The sequence below is a fragment of the Acomys russatus genome, chromosome 19 (assembly GCF_903995435.1).
Source record: "Acomys russatus chromosome 19, mAcoRus1.1, whole genome shotgun sequence".
NCBI lineage: Eukaryota > Metazoa > Chordata > Mammalia > Rodentia > Muridae > Acomys > Acomys russatus.
In genome coordinates this window covers 53,664,863-53,687,575 of record NC_067155.1, presented here as the reverse complement: position 1 = coordinate 53,687,575, position 22,713 = coordinate 53,664,863, and the positions used below count along the sequence as shown (strand labels likewise).

General features: G+C 48.5%; 1 protein-coding gene across 2 annotated transcripts in view; it reads left to right on the top strand.

Moving 5' to 3' along the window:
• P2rx7 (purinergic receptor P2X 7) overlaps positions 1-22,384 on the top strand; it is a 39,175-nt gene extending 16,791 nt beyond the window's left edge. For both annotated transcript variants that reach the window (XM_051161545.1, XM_051161546.1), the window contains exons 5-13: positions 703-799; positions 4,034-4,114; positions 4,781-4,910; positions 6,284-6,420; positions 11,344-11,434; positions 13,689-13,754; positions 13,968-14,117; positions 16,699-16,800; positions 20,895-22,384. In XM_051161545.1, the coding sequence (XP_051017502.1) occupies positions 703-799; positions 4,034-4,114; positions 4,781-4,910; positions 6,284-6,420; positions 11,344-11,434; positions 13,689-13,754; positions 13,968-14,117; positions 16,699-16,800; positions 20,895-21,392 (1,352 nt within the window). In that variant the 3' untranslated portion in view covers positions 21,393-22,384. The remainder of the gene's footprint in view (positions 1-702; positions 800-4,033; positions 4,115-4,780; positions 4,911-6,283; positions 6,421-11,343; positions 11,435-13,688; positions 13,755-13,967; positions 14,118-16,698; positions 16,801-20,894) is intronic.
• Positions 22,385-22,713: the final 329 nt, after the last annotated feature.

Below are 22,713 nucleotides of genomic sequence, written 5' to 3'. Positions count from 1 at the left end.
TAGAAAGGCAGAAGGCACTGGTCAGTGTCGGTTCAGGTCTTTAATCCCAACACTCCTGAGACAGAGGCGGAGGCAGGTGAATCTCTGTGAGTTCGAGGCCAGCCTTCCAGCCCAGCCAGAGCTTAAATAAAGAGACCCTGTCTCAAAACGAGGGAGGAAGAGCCACCAGCGGTTACGATGCACACACTCACAGAAAGTCACCCGAGTGTTGAGTTGCATTCCATAACGTGTGTGTGAGTTGCCACAGAGAGTGTTGTAATGCGGCTTGCCCTCTTGCCCTCTATCAGTTCTCTCTTCCTGATGCTTCAGAAGGGGCTGTTCCCAGGTGACTTTACATCATGTGACTTTACATATCCCCAGACAAGATGTGTGCCCTGCGGGTGTTCACATGCCGTGTAAGAAGCCATACTTTAGTCCATGTAGAACATACATTGAATACAGAACTCTTTTCTTAGGGATCTCTCTCTCTCTCTCTCTCTCTCTCTCTCTCTCTGCAAAACATCCAAAGGGCGGGCAGACTCCAGCACCTCTCTGTGCTGTCTCTGGGCCTTTCTAAGGATGTATTGTCAAGGGTTCTGCTTGGCTTTGGGTGCATATGCGATGAGGGTGGGGTTCACGAAGAGGGGGCTGCTCGGGCTTCAGAGTGTAGAATGCCAGATGTACATTCACATCTGTGCTTCTTCAACCCCTTGGAACTTGTAGGAATCCGGACTGGCAAGTGTATACAGTACGATGAGACCAGGAGGACCTGTGAAGTCTCTGCCTGGTGTCCTGCTGAGGAGGGGAAAGTCGCTCCCAGGTGAGTTGCATAAACAGTGGCCTTGGCAGTGCCAACCTTTCCTGGGCTTCTCTGGTCATCGTAGCCCTGGCTGGGAGACCTCTCTGCCATCTCTGGGAAGGCTACGCCAGCTGTTAGCGTGCTGGTAGTTGACAACAGTGCTGAATGAGGAACACCGTTAGGTGCCCCTGCCCATCATGGCTGCTCTGGAACGTTCCCCAAGAGCAGAGCAGGGTGTGTTCTGACCCATCGGCGCTCACGTGGGATGACAAAGACGAAGAAGAAGCAGAGCTGAGGAGGTGGCTCAGTGGGGAAAGTGCCTGCCCAGCAAGCCTGGTGACCTGAGTTTGAATCCCAAGCACTGGACATAAACGGCCAGGTGTTGCAGTAGGGGGCTGCAGTCCCAGCTGAAGAGCCAGTGAGGAGGATCCCTGCGCTGCTGGCCAGTGAGTCGAGCCAAATAGGTGAGCTCTAGGCTCAGCGAGAGACCCTGCCTCAAAAAATAAGGTGGTGGTGGGGTCACTGAGGAAGACACCTGATAGCAACCTCTGGCCTCCACACGTAGGCACTCTGAGGCCTGTGTACCTGTATACACATGCACAATGTGACACACACACACACACACACACACACACACACACACACACACACACACCTTTTAGAAGTATAGTGCTGCCCCATCTACTGCAAAGAGAAGCTGCTCTGACCAAGAATGACAGGAGCACTCATAGGATATAAACAAATACATAGAAGGCAGTTTGACAACCTGTGCATTTAGAAAATCAGCAGGAGGAAGCCAGGCGTGGTGGCACACACCTTTAATCCCAGCACTCGGGAGGCAGAGGCAGGCGGATCTCTGTGAGTTCAAGGCCAGCCTGGTCTACAAAGCGACAGCCAAGATAACATAAAGAAACCCTGTCTCAAAAAAAAAAAAAAAAAAGAAAAGAAAATCAACAGGAAGTTCTACCAGAGCCTATGACCTAAGCCATGGCTTTTGACCAGGTTTGAGGTGCCAGACATGTCATGTCCATACATGAAGTCCCTCCTGTGCAGCAGGCCTCAAGTCCAATCAGAAATCACTTGGTTGCCCCATCACCTACATGCCACCATATGTGCAAATCTTGCCGGGCAGGTCGGTAGTGTAACATGCAGAGTTCACTGCTGGGTAATACCGTTGCTGACTTTTCTCCCTCAGTGGCCTCTATGGCCCTTTCAGGCACTAGCAGGCAAGGAGAAAATCTCCAGGCCAGGTCCAGCTTGATTCCTCCATGTCCAAAGTGTGTTATGATTTCAGTTATACGGTCTTGTTAGCTACTTATGGTGAACGGCCGAGAACCGTGCAATAGCTTATTTTGAGAATCCCTGGGGGCTCCCCTGAGCAGTTTCTTTCCTCCTTTCTTTTCTTCCTTCCTTCCTTCCTTCCTTCCTTCCTTTTGGTTTTTCAAGACAGGGTTTCTCTGTATAATAGCCCTGCCTGCCCTGGACTCACTTTGTAGACCAGGCTGACCTCAAACTCATGGCAATCCACCTGCCTCTGCCTCCCGAGTGTACCACCACGGCCGCCCCTCCCCACCCCAGCAGTTTCACATGGGAAGTGTCCCACCCCTGGCACTGAGATTTTCTTTTGATAGCCCATGACTTCTAACGGAAGCACTTTGTCTACCCAAAGCATTACGTTTAAAATCAAAGTTTTAAGGCCACAGTCCAGAACAAGGCAGGAATGTTTTGTAAATAAGGCTATTTTATACAAGTACCACAAACGGAAAAAGGAGCTATCATTTTTTTTTTTTTGTTTTATCTATTTAAAATTTTACTTTACTAAATGAGACGTCCAGAGTAAATTTCCCTCTTCTCCCCTCCAGCCTTCCTCCTACTTATTCGCGCTTCAGTTTTGACTTTTCTCACATTGTAGTTCACAGAGTTCAAGAATTACTTTAGCCTTTTGTTTCCACTAAAGCTCTGGAATGTTCTCAATGGCATTCCTATGTCTTATGACCTCTGTGAACCAGTCACTGTGGTCAAGGGGAGCAGCTGGCACTATGCTGTCGGCCTTAGGTCGAGTGTTCATGGGGACAATGAGGAGGAACAGGAAGTAGGGTTGTCCCTACCTAGCCCTCTGCAGCCTGTATGGGCTGGAAAGCCCAAAAGGGAGAAAATTGAACTATACGTCAAAAGGGCACCGTGGATGCTGGACAGTATTTTCCATAGCTATGTCCCAATAGAGCTAAAGCTAGGTCTCAGATGTCCGGGAATGAGAGAGAGACAGTTCCTGGTGCCCCTCCTACCCTTACCTGCTCCTGCTGCTGAGGTGTCAAGAAACAATGCCAGGAGTTTTGCTTAGGTTTTTGTTGTTGTTTTGGTTTGGTTTGGTTTGAGACAATGTTTCTCTATGTAGCCCTGGGTGTCCTGAAACTAGCTCTGTAGACTAGGCTGGTCTTGAACTAGGAGATTCACCTGCCTCTTCTTCCTGAGTGCTGGGATTAAATAAAGGTGTGCACCACCACTTGTTTTGTTTTTTAGCCTTCAGCCAGTTTTCTCCATCTTTTATAGATTGTCAACTGCTGGTAGTCTTGTTCATCACTGTGTCCCGGTATCCTGCTCTGTGTCCAGTACCATAATTATTTGCTAACGAAAGGCTGGCTGGCTGGTGGCTGGGTGGCCTTCCTGTAGCCTGGACTTTTGATCCCTCTAAATTGGTGGAGAACTAAATGCTGCTCAGGGCCTCTGATGAGTGAATGAATGACACAGACAACACTGCGTTGTGATAAAGGCTGGGCATACCAAAATAAAATATTAATTCAGCCTTGCGGGGACTGCAAACTTATTCAGGAAGCTACAAACAGGGGTGCTCAAGCGCTGACCGGCACTGGCTCAAAGCCAGTTTCAAGTTTACCTACGGTGGCTGGGGGCTTGACCCCAGCCATGGTAGGAGTACTTAATTTACACCATGGTAATCAGCAAGTGCTAGATTTGCGGTGCCTTCCTGTTTCTCCCTTGGAGAGCTAGTTGTCAGATGTAACATGTCACGGCACAGAGCCAAACATGTGTTTGTCTCATGTTGGATGTGAAACCATAACTGTCGTGGAGGCGGGAGGTCTCCAGAGGTGGTAAGCTACAAGGCCTTATGGAGAACTTTGGAAAGTTTTGCACACTAAGTTGCTGTACTCGTTTCTCTTCATTCAAAGCATAAAACCGTAGCCCTCTGGTCCACGGACTCTGTCCCTGAGGTCACAGACCCTCCTCCTTCTCTCCCAGGCCTGCACTCTTGAGGAGCGCCGAAAACTTCACCGTACTCATCAAGAACAATATCGACTTCCCCGGCCACAACTACACCACGTAAGCATCCCCAGTGCCTGGCTGTATGAGTCAGTTGTCTTGGCCCTAGGACAAATGAGCCTAAACCCAGGGAGCCTACGGTTACAAAAGTTTTCTCTCTCTCTCATCTGTGGATCAGGAATCTGGAAATGTCTTTGCTGGGTGGTTCTGGCTCACGGTCTTTGCAGAGCTCTCAGTCAGAGCTACTCAGGGCCTGATAACAGCCGAACCCTTTTCCAGCCTTACCCATGTGGCTGGGATGGGACGACTAAGTTGCTCGCCACGCTCCTCTCACCCCCAAGGACTGGTTTGAGCATCCTCAGGCTCTGGTGTCTGCTTCCCCTGGGCGAGCATCTGGACCGCTAGGGCCGTTGAGATGGAAGCCACGGTCTTTGGAAGTGATTGCCCACCTGTCCTGCAATACGCTACTGGTCCCAAAGGTTGTTCTTAGCAACAACGTAAGAGGACATTCTACAAAGGTCCCCAGGAGTCAAGGCAGCTGCCACAGAGCTCATATCAATGCGGTAGATTGATATTGAGTTCAGCAACACCCCATTGGGTGCTTGAATACTGGCTGTGGTAGAGGGGTTTATACCACGGCAATCCGCAAGCACCTCTCACCAGCCATTTGCTCTCCCTCTAGAGAGATGGTCGTCAAAACAGCTGTTTGTTTGCCATTCTGCACAGGAGAAACATATTGCCAGATCTGAACACCTCTTGTACCTTTCACAAGACTCGGAGCCCTCAGTGTCCCATTTTCCGACTAGGAGACATCTTCCAGGAAGCAGGAGAGAACTTTTCAGAGGTGGCAGTTCAGGTGGGTGGAGTCTTGGAGTCTTTGTACAGTGGTGTGTGTGTGTGTGTGTGTGTTGGGGCTGGGAGGGCATTGTCAAATGTCAAGTGACAAATGACAGTGTCTGACGGTAACGGCTGATGGGGGGGGGCACTGTCAAATGTCAAGTGACAAATGACAGTGTCTGATGGTAGCGGCTGACATTCTGGGTCCTAAAGTCATGGCTCACATTTATATTTGGTAAGCCATGCCCAGTGCCCAAGGCTTCCTGAGTTCCTTCAGGGTATCCCACAATCCTGAGTGAGCTACTTGATGCATTTCTCCTGTGACTGCAGAAACAACTGCAACATGCCGGCTTAAAATAACGAACGTTCTTCTGTGCCTGGAGTGGGAATCCAGAATCGGAGCTGACCTCCCAGTGTCAGTAGCGATGTGCTCCCTCTGGAGGCTCCAGGGGAATATGCATGTTTGCATTTCTACCTTCCCCAGCCAGCCTGGTTGGCCCTCCCTCCATCTTTTTTTTTTTTTTTTTTTTTTGGTTTTTGAGACAGGGCCTCTCTGTGTAGCCTTGGTTGTCCTGGACTTGCTTTGTAGACCAGGCTGGCCTCAAACTCACAGTGATCCACCTGCCTCTGCCTCCCAAGTGCTGGGATTAAAGGCATGCGCCACCGCTGGCTGGCTGCCCTCCCTCCCTCTTTAAAACCAGCAACCAGGCATCTTGTTTCAGTGGTCACACTGACTTCTGGTTGTTGTTATTGTTGTTTGTTTTGGGTTTTGTTTTTTGTTTTTGTTTGTTTTTGGTTTTTTGATACAGGGTTTCTCTATGTCGCTCTGGCTGTCCTGGAACTCACTCTGTAGACCAGGCTGGCCTTGAACTCAGAGATCCGCCTGCTTTTGTCTGTTGAGTGCTGGGATTAAAGGTGTGTGTGTCACCGCTGCCCAGCTGACTTTTTGGTTTTTTGAGAGTGGGTCTCATTAGGTAGCCCAGGCTGGCCCGGAACTCTCTAGCCTCCTTAACCTCCCAAGTGTTGAGATTCCACAAGTATGCCACCACATTTGTCTGACTTCTCTCTCTCTCTCTCTCTCTCTCTCTCTCTGAACACTTATCTTTAGGAGAAGGGACACTTCTAGGAAGGGCACGTAGGACCAGGCAGCCTGTCCATCTCAGGATCCTTCATTTGCTCACAGCTGCCAAAGCTTTTCCTGAGGGAGGTCAGACAGAAAGCAGAACAGGCGCGGGATCCCGGGCTGACCAGTTCATCTGTAATGGGGAGGAGTCAGGAAGCCATCTGAGTGCAGGGATGGTTTGTTGAGGTTACATCTTAGGGGACCATGTGAGGTAGCAGGGTCCCACCCAACAGACTTGGTGACTTCTCTTGTGGACTGTCCCCCTCAAGGGAGGGATCATGGGCATTGAGATCTACTGGGACTGCAACCTGGACAGCTGGTCCCACCGCTGTTACCCCAGATACAGCTTCAGACGCCTGGACGACAAGTATACCAACGAGTCCTTGATCCCTGGCTACAACTTCAGGTAACGGCGTAGAATGTGCCGGTGGGCAGGTGTCGGCACACAGAAAAGACAGAGTTGTTACTTCATGGTTGCTCCTGTGTTCGGATGAGGGCACAACAGACAAAAGTGTAAGTAGAGAAAACATTATAGCTCGGGGATGGAGAGATGGCTCAGCGGTTAAGAGCACTGACTGCTCTTTCAGAGGTCATGAGTTCAATTCCCAGCAACCACATGGTGGCTCACAACCATCTGTAATGTGATCTGATGCCCTTTTCAGCACTGTATGCATAATAATAAATAAATATTAAAAAAAGAAAACATTATAGCTCATCAACACGCCTAGTCATTAGGGAAAATGCAAATTAAAACCACAAGAAGAGCCGGGCGTGGTGGCGCACGCCTTTAATCCCAGCACTCGGGAGGCAGAGGCAGGCGGATCGCTGTGAGTTCGAGGCCAGCCTGGTCTACAAAGTGAGTCCAGCATGGCCAAGGCTACACAGAGAAACCCTGTCTCGAAAAACCAAAAAAACAAAAAACAAAAAACAAAAAAACCACAAGAAGATAGTATTGTAGGGCCAAGGAGATGGCCCAGCGGGTTCTGGCTGCCAAGCACAGTGGCGTGAGTTTGATTCTTAGAACACACATGGGGAAAGGACAGAGCTGACTCTCACAAGCTGTCCTCTGACCTCCACATGTAGGCCATGTGAGAAACCATGTCTCAAAAAGCCTAAAATAAACAACAAACCAACCAACCACTGGACAACACGCTTAAGATGTATGCATTGTAAGATATGTAAATGGCCGGGCGTGGTGGCGCACACCTTCAATCCCAGCACTAGGGAGGCAGAGGCAGGTGGATCTCTGTGAGTTCGAGGCCAGCCTGCTCTACAAAGTGATCCAGGATAGCTAGGGCTACACAGAAAAATCCTGTCTTGAAAAACCAAAAAAAAAAAAAAAAAAAAAAAGGTGTGTAAATGATATCTCAATAGAACATACAGACAAGTCTGACTAGAGGACTTCTAATGATGGTAAAGTGCACTGAAGAAAATTAAGCAAGACAGTGAGATGGGAAAATGTGGTCAGGCAGGAGGTAGGAGGCCTTCTGGCATGGCCCCCTTTCATAGTTAAGAGAACCTTAGCTGGGCACTGGGAAAGTGACATCCGGGAATTCCTTTCCTATCTACAGCCTGGACTACTGCTCTCAAAATGCAGCATAAAGACTCAAAAATGCACATTGCTGGGGCCCAGCCGAGATTCTTCAGAGTTAGATTGTGCAGGGGTGAGACTGTGGGCCTGTGAGCCTGTGAGCCTGTTATCTGCATTTAAACAAGTCTCCATGGGCTCTGCTGTTCACTGGAATACGAACACGACTGATCCAGATGCCTACCCTCAGAGCTCCATCCTGGGAATCTGGGTCATGGGCCTCACCTGGGTGCTTGCTATCATGCAGAGCATCACAGGGTCCCCATCTCACCCCTGCACCCCGACTTAGCAAACACCTGCATTGGAACAAGATTCCTGGGAGACTCCATTTATTTCTTTGCACATGTATAATTTTTTTAAAAATTATTTAGTTGTATTTTATGTGCATTGGTGTGAGCGTGTCAGGACACCTGGAACTGGAGTTACAGACAGTTGTGAGCTGCCATGTGGGTGCTAGGAATTGAACCTGGGTCCTTTGAAGAGCAGACAGTGCTCTTAACCACTGAGCCATCTCTCCAGCCCCACGTATAAAGTTTTAAACCTTAAGATATCCTACACAAAGATCTGGGCATCCTATTTTTTCCCTAAAAACTAAAGCATTTGACAAAAAGCTTATAGCTTTTAATAACGCTGGGCTCGTGTCCCATATGACAACACTGGCCGGAGCTGAGTATCGGCCGCTGTAGGAAGAGCGCGTGGCTTTCGTGTTGTCACTGTCCTCGCCACTTCTTTATGTCCTTATGTGCACGTGTTATGCCTGGCCCCTGTGGATCTGAGTTGGAGGCCGTTGGCTCAGCATCACACTGCCTGAGGCTTTTTGCCTTCTCTGGGCCAGTGGAGCTTCTCCCTGGGCTCAGGAAGCGGCCATCAGCAAGAAGGAGAAGACAGGATGTCCGGTCCCCTGAATGTCCTGGGCACTTTTATTTAGCAGTCAGCCGAAGCAACGTACCAGCCAGATCTTAGCCAGCATCCTCCTGGTCTCTGTGCTAAACCTAAGCATATTGAGTCCTGGGGGGATCTGAGCTCCCTAGAGACCTGAAGGGGTTATGACGTCAGTGTTCTCTTAGAATAAAGTGTTAGCAAATTTGTTGTCGAATGAGCACCAGGCGAAATCTTTGGCCAAAAATAAATTGTGGGGATCTGATAGGCAAGAGGGCAAGCTATTTTCAAGCAACATCACAGAAGAGAAGGAAATTACAGGCTCTATGAGGTATTTGGGGAAATACAGCTTTCTTTTTTACAGGAAGATGAAAAGTTCACATTATATAACTTTGTCCTAAAGAAAAAGATTTATGGGGGCCGGGGAGATGGTTTGGTCAGAAAAGCGCTTGCTGTGTAAGCAGGAGGGCATGAGTTCGGATGCCCAGTACCCATGTAAAAGCCAGGCCTAGTGGTGTGTGCCTGGGATCCCTGGGGTTTGCTGACTAGCCGGTCCGGACAACCTAGTGAGCAGCAGGTTCAGGGAGAGACCATGTCTGACAAAATAAGGAAGAGCGTGACTGAGGAAGGTACGCGATGCAGATCCCTAATCTTCACACACACACACACACACACACACACCCCACACAGACTACAGAATGTCCTCCTTTGGTGAGCACCTGATTCAGCTGGCTTCTGTGTGTGATGCAGGGATATAAGACGCACTTCTCGGGTCCAAAGCATGTCTGGATAAGTATGCGTTTCCATGGTGCTGTAGCATGTTACCACAAGTGACGTAAGGCAATAGAAGTTTATTCTCTCATAGAGACTGGAAAACCGCCTGTCAGAAGGGCTGTGCTCTCTCTGCAGGCCTAAGAAGGGGTCTTCTCTTCTGCTTTCATCCCTAAATGGTTTCTCTGTTTACTTTAGAAGGATGCCTGCTAATTATGGGATGTAGGACCACCCTGGATGCAAGGGAAGCCCATCTTGAGATGCTTATTTACATTTGCAAAAACTCTCATTTCCAAATAAGGTCCTGTTTACAGTGCTGGGCTGGGGGTGGGTACTTAGACCTATCTTCACCAGGGAACACTATTTAATCCGTGACGTGCAGAAAAGCACCATTGTCCAGTGTCCCTCAATGACTTATCACCTGCCTGTACTGAGAGAGACTCCTAGAACTTCTCAGACCTTCTGATACCATCCTCTTTGGCATTTGGGCCCAGTCCCCCTTTAAATAATGTTGGGTTTTTTTGTTTTTGTTTTTGTTTTGTTTTGTTTTGTTTTGTTTTGTTTTTAATGTGCATCACTGTTTTGCCTGCATGTAAGCCTGTGTGAGGGTAATCAGACCTTGGAGTTACAGACAGTTGTGAGCTGCCATGTGGATGCTGGGAATTAAACCCCCGGTCCTCTAGAAAAACAGTCAGTGCTCTTAACCACAGAGCCATCCCTCTAGCGCCCCCCACCCCCCCCCCAGGGACTCCCTTTTTTGAGTAGTCTCCACACATGATCTTTGCCCACCATTACAATCTACAGTGACAAAGGCCTGGTAGCAGAAACCTAAGTACTTACAAGATTAATTTCCCCAAGCAAACCAACCAAGCGCAAGTGTGGAGTGCTGATGCACGCTGGCTTGTAAAACAGAAGCCTACCGTTGGACAGACCAGGAAGGAGAGAACTGTGTGGGATGAAACAACCAGGTTCAAGGCAGTGGAAACCCCTCTGACTAGAGACTGGCTGACTGACCTTAGGATCAGGTTTCGAGAAGGGTCTGGACTAATCCAGATGTTTTGACAGAGCACATGTCTTCTCTTCTCTTCCTGCACAACACAGGTTGCGAGCGACTCAGAACAAAAACGCGTGTTTCTATGTAAGGACACCCTGCAAAATGTAGAGGCGCATGGTAGTCTACAGGGTCTGTGGTTTCCTTGTTGCTGTATTGGGCTGCGTTATTCGTCTTCTTTTGTTTTGAGGCAAGGTCGGACTATGTAGTCCAAGCTGGCCTTGAATTTACTGTGCAGCCCAGGCCGTCCTTAAATTCAAGGCAATCCTCCTGCTTCAGCCTTCCAGGTGCCAAGACAGCAGGCATGTGCCACCATGCCCTGATAAACATATGTGGTTTGAGTCTTTCTGATTATTTGTAAAAAGTAAAATCACTTTAAAAAACAAAACAAAACAAAAAACTCCTGCATCTGTTTGGGGTGGTTGTGATTTGTGCCAGGTTAGTTCATGAAGGTAACTGAGTAATGACCTGGAGAAATCAGTGTGAATGAACTTAGCCCTACATATCCCGGAGGCCGGGAGCAGGCCACCCCACACAGGGCTGTAGGAGACGCACTGGTTTGGTCAAGCATGTGCACTACACCCAGCTATGTTGGATGCTTTAATGGGAAGCTAAAAGCCGGGCGGTGGTGGCGCACGCCTGTAATCCCAGCACTCTGGAGGCAGAGGCAGGTGGATCACTGTGAGTTCGAGCCCAGCCTGGTCTACAAAGCGACTCTAGAACAGCCAAGGCTACACACAGAAACCCTGTCTTGAAACAAAAAACAAAACAAACAAAACACACACGCACAAAAACAGGAAGCTAAAAGCCAGTTTCCTGTAAGTCTGTGACGACATCAGCAGCCGAGGTTACTTGGGGACACTCTTTGGTTCTAGTTGTTTGTTGGGAAGTTAGAGAGATGGACTGTGATCCCTGCTCTGCCGGAGGGCCTGAGGAGCAGACAAGGAAGACTGGCTGGCCTGCTGGCTTGCTCTTTCTCCCCATAAAACACCAGCACTTTCAGAGAGATTGTTGTAAGTGTGGCTGCTTTGCCCCCATAGATACGCCAAGTACTATAAGGAAAACAAGGTGGAGAAGCGGACATTGATCAAGGCCTTTGGGATCCGTTTTGACATCCTGGTTTTTGGCACCGTAAGTCTCTCTCCTGGTCCCAGCACCTCCATCCTATGGCTGTCTAATTATGCATGAGGTGGGGATGAGCAGCCGTGGGCTCTGTGCTATTCACTTGTGGGGCGACCGGGGGAAGAAATGTATTTGGGGCTCTGTTGATGAACAAAGCATCTGGAAAACATGGAATATGACTGAGGAAAGAATTCAAAAATCCAAACTTTAGTTTATTTTCCTGGGACAGGCTTTTGCTACATAGCCAGCTGGCCTTGAATTCTCACTCTTCCTGCCTCATCCTTCTAAGTGCTAGAATTATAGGCCGGGACCACCATGCCTAATATTCAACTTTTCAAACATTTAAATACGGAATTGGGGAGATGGCTCAGCAGGTGACGTGCTTATTGGGCAAGCAAAAGGACCTCAGTTCGGACACCACCCCCCGCCCCCCAGAACCCAGGTTAAAACAGAACAAAACAATCGCTGGAGGTAAGAGAGGAGGTTCCCAAGGACCCAAAGGCCAGCAAGGTTTGCCGAGAGACTGTCTCAAAAAAATGATCACACAAATAATCAATTGAGGAAAGACGTCCCAAAGTCAACCTCGCCTACATATGCTTGCACGGACAAGCACACCTGCACTCATACACATGAACACATCACAGACTCCACACACACACACAATAATAAACAAATCTCTGATGCCGCGCTGGCGGTGTAGGCCAGCTGGCAGGACGTGCCTATGAGAAGACATAGGTTTGACCCCCAACACCACACAGACTAGTGCGCACCTGAAACCCCAGCCTTTGCGGGTCACAGGCAGGAAGATCTGGAGTCACAGGAGGAGGAGGAGGCCATTCTCAGCTATCTGGGAAATGCAAGGCCACCCTAATATATGTGAGATCCTACCCAAATAGTACAGTTAAATAAATAAGGGGCTTTAGAGATAGCTCAGCTGTTAAGAACAAACACTGGATTTGACTCCCGGCATCCACAAGGGAGTTCACAACTGTCTAGAACTCTAGTTTCAGGTAACCCAATGTCCTCTCTGGCCTTTGTGGGCACTGGGTACCCATGCAGCATGTAGATGCAGGCAAAACACTCATACACAGAGAAGAATAAATCAAAATAAATAGCCTTTGATACTTAAGAACAATAATTAACGAATGAAATTCTCTGCAAAATATTTTATAACAGACTCCAACTCAAATGGGCTTAGAGGAAAGGCTTTTGGGGAAGGACCACTTAACTGCAAAATCAAGGCAAAATTTCAGGCTGTTCAAACAAGATAATCAGGAACCTGCCTCTCTTCTTCCATCTGTTCTGTTTGGTACTGTCCCCAAAACTAGCCGCTTCTCCACAATGGTGTCAGTCAGCTTCCGATGCCTACCAGGTTAGAAACTTCGGTGAAGACAGAGCAAGTCTCAGTAGAGACTTTAGGCAGCAAGCACTGGTTCTCCTTGGCTCTGTGTGGGTCACTGCTACACTGATCTCTATGACCAGGGCGGTGCCATATGTTCAATGGCTGCTCTTGGACCAGCCCAGACCTAGACAAGGAGTCAGAGGACGGGTCCAGGCACTTCCACCCTCACCTCAGACTGCATGTATGGAAGAAAGAGAGAAGTAGTTCTCCAGAGGAAAACCGGGGTGAAGGAAGGAGAAGATGCTGGGCGCTCAGAAATCAACAGGCGCCCACGGCATCCTGCTTGGCTGCACGTGGCTGATGCAACATAAGGGTCGGTGAAACGTAAAGCTGGGTGTGGTGACTTTTAATCCCAGCACTCTGAAGGGACAGGCATGTGGATCTTGTGAGTTTGAGGGCAACGTGGTCTACATACCAAACTCCAGGCCAGGAAAGGCTAGATACATGCATAAAGACTCTGTAAATAAATAGGAAGGAAGGAAAGAAGGAAGGAACCCACAAAGTATAACTGCGAGAATGGAAAAGCCGCCGAGAGTGGACCTTGAAAAGACCAATAAGACAGATCTGTGTATACATCTCCGCTTCCCAAGTAATCACACACTGCGAGACAGCTTGTCTGAAACCTTCATCTCATATGCAAAACACCCTCAGTGGTCCTGCCCTTCCTGACCACATCTCTCTAAAGCATCCTAGATGGCAGAAAGGGGGAACGTGAGGTCTTGTGGTCTCTGTGACAGTGGCAGTGAGCACTCGGGTGTGTCTCAGGACTATCACTAGGCTCTGAAAGTGCTAGATGCAGCAGTTAGGGAGAAAGGGCACCGCTCCAAGTTCAGCCGAGTAATGCTTCCTGTGCTGTTTCAGGGAGGGAAGTTTGACATCATCCAGCTGGTGGTATACATCGGATCCACGCTGTCCTACTTTGGCTTGGTAAGAGGTTCTCCTCCCCATCCCTTAGATTCAGGGCAGGGGCAGTGATGGCATCTCACTTGGGAGGCAAAGGCAGGCCGATCCCCGTGAGTCGGAGGCTAGCCTGGTCTAATATGGCAAGGCCCAGTCTCAAAAACACAACAGCAACAAGAACAACAAAGAAAACGATTTGGCAAGAGAAGTCTCACTGGCGCGGTGTTTGCTTTTCCACAGGCCACTGTATTCATTGACTTGCTCATCAACACATACTCAGGTGCCTTCTGCCGGTCCAGGGTTTACCCCTATTGTAAGTGCTGTGAACCCTGTGCCATCAATGAGCACTACTACAGGAAGAAGTGTGAATCCATCATGGAGCCCAAGCCGGTAAGCTTAGCGTGATGCTTCCGTCAGACACCCAAACACACACAGATTCTTCTAGGTAGCTAAAACCTGTGTGGAAAAAAAAAAAAAAAAAACAGACCATAGGCCGGGCAGTGGTGGCACACGTCTCTAATCCCAGCACTCGGGAGGCAGAGGCAGGCGGATCGCTGTGAGTTCGAGGCCAGCCTGGTCTACAAAGTGAGTCCAGGACATCCAAGACTACACAGAGAAACCCTGTCTCGAAAAAACAAACAAACAAAACAAACAAACAAACAAAAAAAATAGACTATAATCTTGTTTTCATCCTTAAGTGGGTAAGTTCCTTGACAACCCCAAAGTCTCTCTGATGACTCCTTTGGTTTTGAGAAAGAAAAGGCACCAAAAAATAGAGAACCTTGATATTCAAAGAAGACAAAATTTTCCTTTTGGGTTTTTTTGGGGGGGGGTGTTTTGGGTTTTGTTTGTTTGTTTGTTTGTCATTTATCACATTGGCACAGCCCCTTCCCATCCCCATATAGCACAATGACTTCAGAGAACCAGTCATTTGGCAGTGACTGATAGTATCTAAATGGGAGTGTTTTACATCCTGGCTTTTTCCCATTTCTCTCTACTTTTCTAAGGAGACTGTCACACAAGGCACACACCGTATATGTTCAGGACATCCACTAATGTTTGCTAAATTACTAACGCTGAATGAGGACCAGGAAATAGTTCAGCAATAGAGCATTTGTTCAGCATGTGTGGGGCCTGAGTTCAATCCCCAGTATTGCAAAAAAGTCACATCTACCCAAGTGTCCATTGGGCAAATAGTGAAAGATGCCATGAAAAGTCCATATTAGCCAGGTGGTGGTGGAGCATGCTTTTAATCCCAGCACTCAAGAGGCAGAGGCAGGAGAATCTCTCTGAGTTCAAGGCCAGCCTGGACTACAGAGTGAGTTCCAGGACAGTCAGGGATCCACAGAGAAACCCAGTCTGGAAAAACCAAAGAAAAAAAGAAAAATCCATAGTAAACAACACTAGTCACCACTTGGGTAGTTAATAGCAAGCAAGAAAAGAAAGCCTATGGTTACTTAAAAGTGTGTGTGTGAGCCGGGCGTGGTGGCGCACGCCTTTAATCCCAGCACTCGGGAGGCAGAGGCAGGCGGATCGCTGTGAGTTCGAGGCCAGGCTGGTCTACAAAGTGAGTCCAGGATGGCCAAGGCTACACAGAGGAAACCCTGTCTCGAAAAACCAAAAAAAAAGTGTGTGTTCGTGTGTGTGTGTGTGTGTGTGTGTGTGTGTGTGTGTCCTGCGTGTGCGCACTCGCCCCACTGGAAAGAACGAAGTAGGCGGGAACCAGGCATGATAGCGCACGCCTGTGATCCCACTGCACAGGAGGCTGAGGCGGGAAGACGAGGAGAGCCAGGTCAGCCTGGAGACCTTACTTCAAACAACAAACATACCAAGAGAGTTGGATGTGGTGGTTTCTGCCTGCAATCCCAGCACTGGAGATGCCAAGGCAGGTGGGCTGTCTTGAGTTCAAAGCTAGCCTAGGCTACAGAGTAAGACCTTGTCTCAAAACCAACCAAACCACACAAACCACACACACACACACACACACACACACACACACACACACACACACATACACATACAGAGTGAGAAAAGGAGATGAAGGGAGGGGTGTGATTGAAATTAAATACTACTTTGCGCAAAGTCATACAGACAGTAAACGGTACAGCTGAGATTCCGCCTCAGGCTGGCTGGCCCGCAAGTCGTACCGGTTTCATTTGGACTTTGTGGGGCAGGTCCACTCTACTTATTTCTATGATTCCTCCAGAGAAGCCACTGATTCCTGAAAACAAAGAGGGTTACTTTGTTTTCCCCTGACCTGGCCACATCGCGCTGTCCTTTTCCATCAGCCGAATGCACAGTCGCTGCCCTTGTGCTCCTGATGCAAAGAGAAGTCCTGCCAAGCTGGCATTGACTTGCAATCCCCGCCGTAGGTAGACTGAGGCAGAAGGTGGCGCACTGGAGGCTAGGCCAGTCTGGAGAATTAAGACCCTGCCTCAAAAAAAAAAAAAAAAAAAAAAAGCCTCTGAGTTCAAGACCCCCGCGGTCTACAGAGTGAGTTCCAGGATAGCCAAAGCTACACAGAGAGATCCTGTCTCAAAAACAATCAAAAAGAAAAAAAGAAAGGAAAAGAAGATAAGTAGGAAGGAAGGAAGGAGAGGGAGGAGGAAGAGGAGGAGGAGGAGGAGGAGGAAGAAGGCTAGTTTATCTTTGTAACTTACTAAAACGGCTCCACTTAGATGAACGAAATTTAACAAACGCATGAACAAGTTAAGGGCACCACCATAGCCCTCTAGGGAGACTGGCTGACCTGAGGAGAGCTCAGGGCTGTGCTGCGGCCTCGCTGGACTGTGGTTGGGATGGCTCTCCGTGTCAGGGTGCTTGGGGTTCTGTGTCTGACTTCCCTTTAGGCCTTCAGTTTGCTTTGTCATGTGGTAGATTAGATTAGCAGGTGTGTTCACGTACGTCTGAAGAGGCGATTCTCGAAACGTCTGTACAGAAACAGACAGACTTTTTAACCTTCTTTTCCTAGACATTAAAGTATGTGTCCTTTGTGGACGAGCCCTGCATTCGGATGGTGGAGCAGCAGCTGCTGGGGAAAAGTCTGCAAGTTGTCAAAGGCCAAGAAGTTCCAGTAAGTGAAAGCATCGTGTCTCTTAAATGTAAACACTTGTGCTTATTTATATAAATCACAGTTGATGAATTTTAGCAAAGTAAACATGCTCATGGAACTGGCACTAGATTGAAAAATTAGTTTTTGGGGGCTCGGAGGGCGGCTCAGAGGGTAAAGGTGCTTGCTGTCCAAGATCCCTGGGACCTACACGGGGAGGGGAAAGAACCAATACCCGCGAGTTAGCCTCGGATCTCCCCACATTTGCTGTGGCACGTGTGTACTTTCTCTCTCTCTCTCTCTCTCTCTCTCTCTCTCTCTCTCTCTTATCTCTCTCCTCTCTCTCTCTCTCTCTCTCTCTCATAAAAATGACTTTTAACATTAGGTGTTTTGGGCAAGAATAGCTCATAGTAGAGGGGTTTTTCTTGTGGGGCAGGAGTCTGTTTGGTTTGGCTTGGTGTTTTAAGACAGTTGCCCTGTTTAACAGCCCTGGCTTTCTTGGAACTCACTATGTAGACCAGGCTGGCCCTGAACCTAAAGATCCACCTGCCTCTGCCTCCAGAGTGCTGGGGTTTCATGAGAGAGTATTTATTCCAGAGAAGAAAACAGACTGATTTCTTTTTCCAGACAGGGTTTCTCTGTGTAGCCTTGGCTGTCCTGGACTTGCTTTGTAGACCAGGCTGGCCTCGAACTCAAATAGATCTGCCTACAGAGCTCTGGCTGTGGAGTGCTCGGATTAAAGGCATGCGCCCCCATGCCTGGTCTCAGGCATCCTTCTTATGCCTCTCCTAAATTGTCATCTTCCCTTAAAAATTGCCCTGTCCTGCATCTAAGGGTTAGGTCTATGGTTTCTGTTGTTTCTTTTGAGACAAGGTCTAACTTTGTATCCTTGGATAGACTGAAACTCTTATGTAGTCCAGGTTGGCCTAGAACCCACAGAGATCCACTTGCTTCTGAATCCCCAGGGCTGGGATCAAAGGTGTGCACCACCACCTTTTTACTGATTCTAGGATTTTATAAAAGCTGAACTGCACACACTGGGCACAGCTGTACCTGTCACTCTAGCGCTTGACAGGTGGAGGCAGAGGGATCTCTTGGACCCAGGTGTTCAGGTGAGGCTGGGAAACCTAATGAGATCGTGTTGCAAAAGAAAATTGAGCTGTAAAGACTCCATGCACACTCTGCTCAAAGTCTGACTCCTGTCGTTCATCATTAATTTCTGCTTTGTTTTTTTTTGTTTTGTTTTGTTTTTTGTTTTTGTTTTTGTTTTCGTTTTTCGAGACACGGTTTCTCTGTGTTATCTTAGCTGTCCTGGACTCACTTTGTAGACCAGGCTGGCCTCCCACCAGTCCCGCCACCAGCTAGACCCCAGCAGGCTGGCTGTGAGGAAAGCACAGGCCTCTACCTCATTTCCTGTCTCAGCAACAGCTGGTCTAGTTCATTCTCTGCCTTAGGTTTCTGGTGAGCTTTTAAGAATGTGGTATCAGATTCAAGAAAATTCCCTTTTGTCCTTAGTTTGTGAGGAATTCTAATCATGAATGGATTCAGAATTTTTTGTTTTGTTCTGTTTTGGTTTGGTTTGGTTTGGTTTTCCGAGACAGGATTTCTTCGTGTAGTAGCCCTGGCTGTCCTGGAATTTATTCTGTAAACCAGTCTGTCCTCCAACTCACAGAGATCTGCCTGCCTCTGCCTACTGAATGCTGGGACCAAAGGTGTGTGCCACCCCATCCATCTAGCTGGATACAGAATTTAAAATTTTTCCCCTACTTCTTTTGAAATAATCTGTGAGGTTTTCATTTTCTTTATTTTTTTTCTTTTTTTTAATATTTTATTTATTACATATACACACCAGAAGAGGGCGTCAGGTCTCATTATAGATGGTTGTGAGCCACCATGTGGTTGCTGGGAATTGAACTCCAGACCTCTGGAAGGACAGACAGTACTCTTAACCTCTGAGCCATCTCTCCAGCCCTCATTTTCTTGTTATGTGATGAGTTTCAATGATTGATCTAAGTTGGGGGATACTGGGGTTTGAGCCTCAGTCTTTGCATATCGTAGGCAAATGTAGTACGACTGAGGCGTCCCCGCCCCGTGTCATTTTGGGACAAAGTCTTGGTGAAGAACTGCCAGGGATGGCCCAAATTGATGATCCTCACCCTCCTAGGCACTGGGAATCACTCACTGACTTACCAAGGCTAGGTATACGTGTTAGGTATGTGTGCGTGTCTGTTCCTGTGGATGCATGTGTGTGCAAGTGTATGCGCACACCAGAACTTGACACCACGTGTCTTCCTCAATCGCTCTCCACACTATTGCTTTGAGACAGAGTCCCTCACTGGACCCAAAACTCACTAAGTCCACTAGACTGGCTGGCCAGTGAGTTCCAGGGATCCTCCTGCCTCTGTGCCCTTGGCACTGGGACTTGAGGTGCACCAAGCTAGGCTTGGGATCTGACATAGGTCCTTGCACGGCAAACACTTTACAGACTGAGCCATCTCCTTATCCTGCAACCTCCCAGCTTAATGTGCTGTGCTATTCTTTGTATTTATTAATGGATCTGATTAAATATTTAGGATTTTTATATCTCGGGAAGCAACTGATGAAAAAATTTCTTTCTTGTAATGTCCTTGTAGAATATGGGTAGACAGGGCTGGAGAGATGGCTCAGCAGCTAAAAGCACTGACTGCTCTTCCAAAGGACCTGGGTTCAATTCCCAGCACCCACATGGCAGCTCACAACTGTCTGTAACTCCAAGACCTGACACCCTCACACAGACATACACCAAGGCACATACAATAAAAATAAATAAATTATTTTAAAAAAGAACATGGGTAGAAAGTAAACTATGTAGCTGAATGTAGTAGTATATCTCTGCAATCTCAGCATTTGTGAGGTACGGACAGGAATATCAGGAGGTCAAGGCCAGGCTTGCATAGTGTTTGGGGTCAACCTGGGCTACAAGAAACTCTGTCTTATAAAAAGAAAACAATAGGCTCTTAGGGTTTGAGACAGTAACCATTTACCACTTTGTGGCACACAATTCAGTGATGTTCCATATGTTACAATGCTATTCAGTCACTGCCATGGACTCCAGAGCTCTTATATCCTCTCAGAAAGAAACACCATATCCATGGACCTGTCACTTCCTGTTCCCAGTTGCCCCTGTTAACTGCTCACCTACTCCCTTCTGCTCTGTCTACTCTAGAAATCCTGCGGGGGTGGGGGGTGGGGGCGGGGAGGGGGTGTCATATACTATGTGATACTTTGTATCGCTTCTTTCGCTTAGCATTGTGTTCTCAGTGTTGCTATGTTGTGTCTATGTTGCTGTGTGTGCCACTGTTTCGGTATGTTTTGTGGCTCAGTAGTATTCCTGGCTAGACTGTCTGGATGGATCAGGTTTGGCTTATCACCCATTAGTTGGTAGAAACTGGGGATGCTTCGGCCTCTTGGCTATTATGGATGGTGCTATTACCATTCACACACACACACACACACACACACACGAACTATTCGACTCGTGCTCGACTCAGCTCTTCATCCAGTGTAAAGGCATATGTCACAAAGACTAGGCATGGCAATTCTGGCAGCTTCTCTGGAAGATAACAAATGGTTATGCCAGTAGAGAGAATCTGGCAGGCACGGAGAGCAGGAATGAGTCAACGAATGTTTACTATCTACTGCCCGAGGCACCAAGGGAATGCAGCAAATAAACAACAGAGTTACTGCTCTCCTATGGAAGACAACAGTCACCAGAGAAACATACTGACTAGTTAGATCCTTTCAGAAGGGGGCCAGTCCCGTGAAGAAGGCAGTCTGCTATCTTGATGTGACAGGAGAATCACCCAGGAGGAGAGACACCTCAAAAGGCAGGCGGGCAGGGCGAGAGGTCACAGGTCCTAGTTGATAGCTGCCTTTTCTGAGCTTCATTTCCCAGCTGTATAAAGTGGAGACACGCATCTGTACTACAAGAGGTTCTTACCAGGCTCAACAGCAGCCCAGCCCTGATACAGATGTTTGATAAATGATAGCTGCTCCAGTGGCTCTAACACTGAGCATGACTACATAGGTTGATGGAGGCGTTGCTGGTGCTGATGGGTCTGGGAACTTAACTTTTTCAGAGGCCCCAGATGGACTTCACGGAGCTGTCTAGGCTGTCCCTATCTCTCCACGACTCACCCCCCGTGTCTGGACAACCTGAGGAAATACAGCTGCTGTGCAAAGAGGTGCCCCCCAGGTCCGGGCACAGCCCGGGCTGGTGCCAGTGTGGAAAGTGCCTCCCGTCGCAGCTACCAGAGAACCGCAGGGCCCTAGAGGAGCTGTGCTGCCGGAGGAAGCCGGGACGGTGCATCACCACCTCGGAGCTCTTCTGGAAGCTCGTGCTGTCGAGGCAAGCCCTGCAGCTGCTCCTGCTGTACCAGGAGCCCTTGCTGGTGCTGGAGGAAGAGGCCACCAACCGCAGGCTGCGACACCGTGCGTACAGGTGCTATGCCACCTGGCGCTTTGGCTCCCAGGACATGGCTGACTTCGCCATCCTGCCAAGCTGCTGCCGCTGGCGGATCCGGAAGGAGTTCCCCAAGACGGAGGGCCAGTACACTGGCTTCCAGTATCCCTACTGATAATACAGTTTCTCTTGGAAAGGCCTAGAGACAGTCTGAGCCAAAGGGAACTTTGCTTTCCTCACTGTCAAAGGCCTGATTAGAACAACCCACAAGCACACACACCAGCTACCCATCTGAGCCTGGAGTCTGAGCCTAGGCTGCTGTGCCACCCACAGCCTTTAATGCGTACATAGGTCCCTCATCTCCCAACCTACTTTCTCTGAACTAGGGTGAAACAGACTGAGGTGGCATCGGTGGTCTCTCTCGTTAAATGCTTACATGGTTCTGTGGATGCAAAGGTCCAACCCTAAAAACAAACCCTTTGGGATTTGAGAATACTCTGAGGGATTAAATATGGCCGCAACTCATTTGATACTACCCCCAACCCGAATCTCAAGACCCAGGGGTCTTGTTGTTTCCCCTCCCCATTATAGGCGGCTCTGGTGGCTTCATCCAGTAGTGGATGTGACGTTGCATCTATTTCAGGACCTCGTTTTAAGAGGCCAACAGCTTCCACTTCCTGTCCTCGGAACTCCTGCTGAGAGGAAGCCAGCCCAAGTTAAGAGTCTGACTATAGGAGGGCACCTAAGCAGCCCCAGGGAGAAGTACCCATAACCCCCCCCAACTTCCTCACCCCTCCACCCCCGCCGGCCCATCACCTCTAAGTCCAGTCGCCACAGGGAAAGAGATGCCTTTGGGTGATTTCCAGATCCTCCTAACACATGACTGAAACTGCAGGAGACAGGCTGAGCACGAACTGTTCAACCCAGAGGACCACTTTGCTGTCTTAAGTCATTGCATTTGGGGGAGGGGGGTTGGCACACAACAGCAGATAACTGGGACAAGAGATGCTGACTGAGGCCCAGAGTCACTACAAAACATAGTGCTTATTGGGCAGCTGTAAGAGGTCGTGTTAAAGCAGCCTGGAAGCCATCAAATCTAACTGCATACAAGATACAGTCGGACCCTCATTGCTACCCTATGGTTTCAAGGGACTACTACTGTCACAAAGCAGTAAACATCACCTCTGTGCCTTTAATGTTCTGGACTTTACAGTCACTGAGTGCTGAATGCTACTTTAAAAGCAGCCCAAACTGCCAGGTGCAGAGTAACCCCAGCGCTCTGGAGACTGACAGGAAGGTTAAAGTTAGGTGCTTCATCCCAGCCTGGGCTACACCAAACAACCATGTCTTGTCTTTTCTTTTCTCTTTCTTTTTATTTTTTATTTTTTTAATCTTTAAGATTTATTTTTATATTTGGGTGTTTTGCCTGCATGTGGGTCTGTGTACCATGTGCATGCCTGGTGCCTGTGGGGGGCAGAAAAAGGTGTCAGATCCCC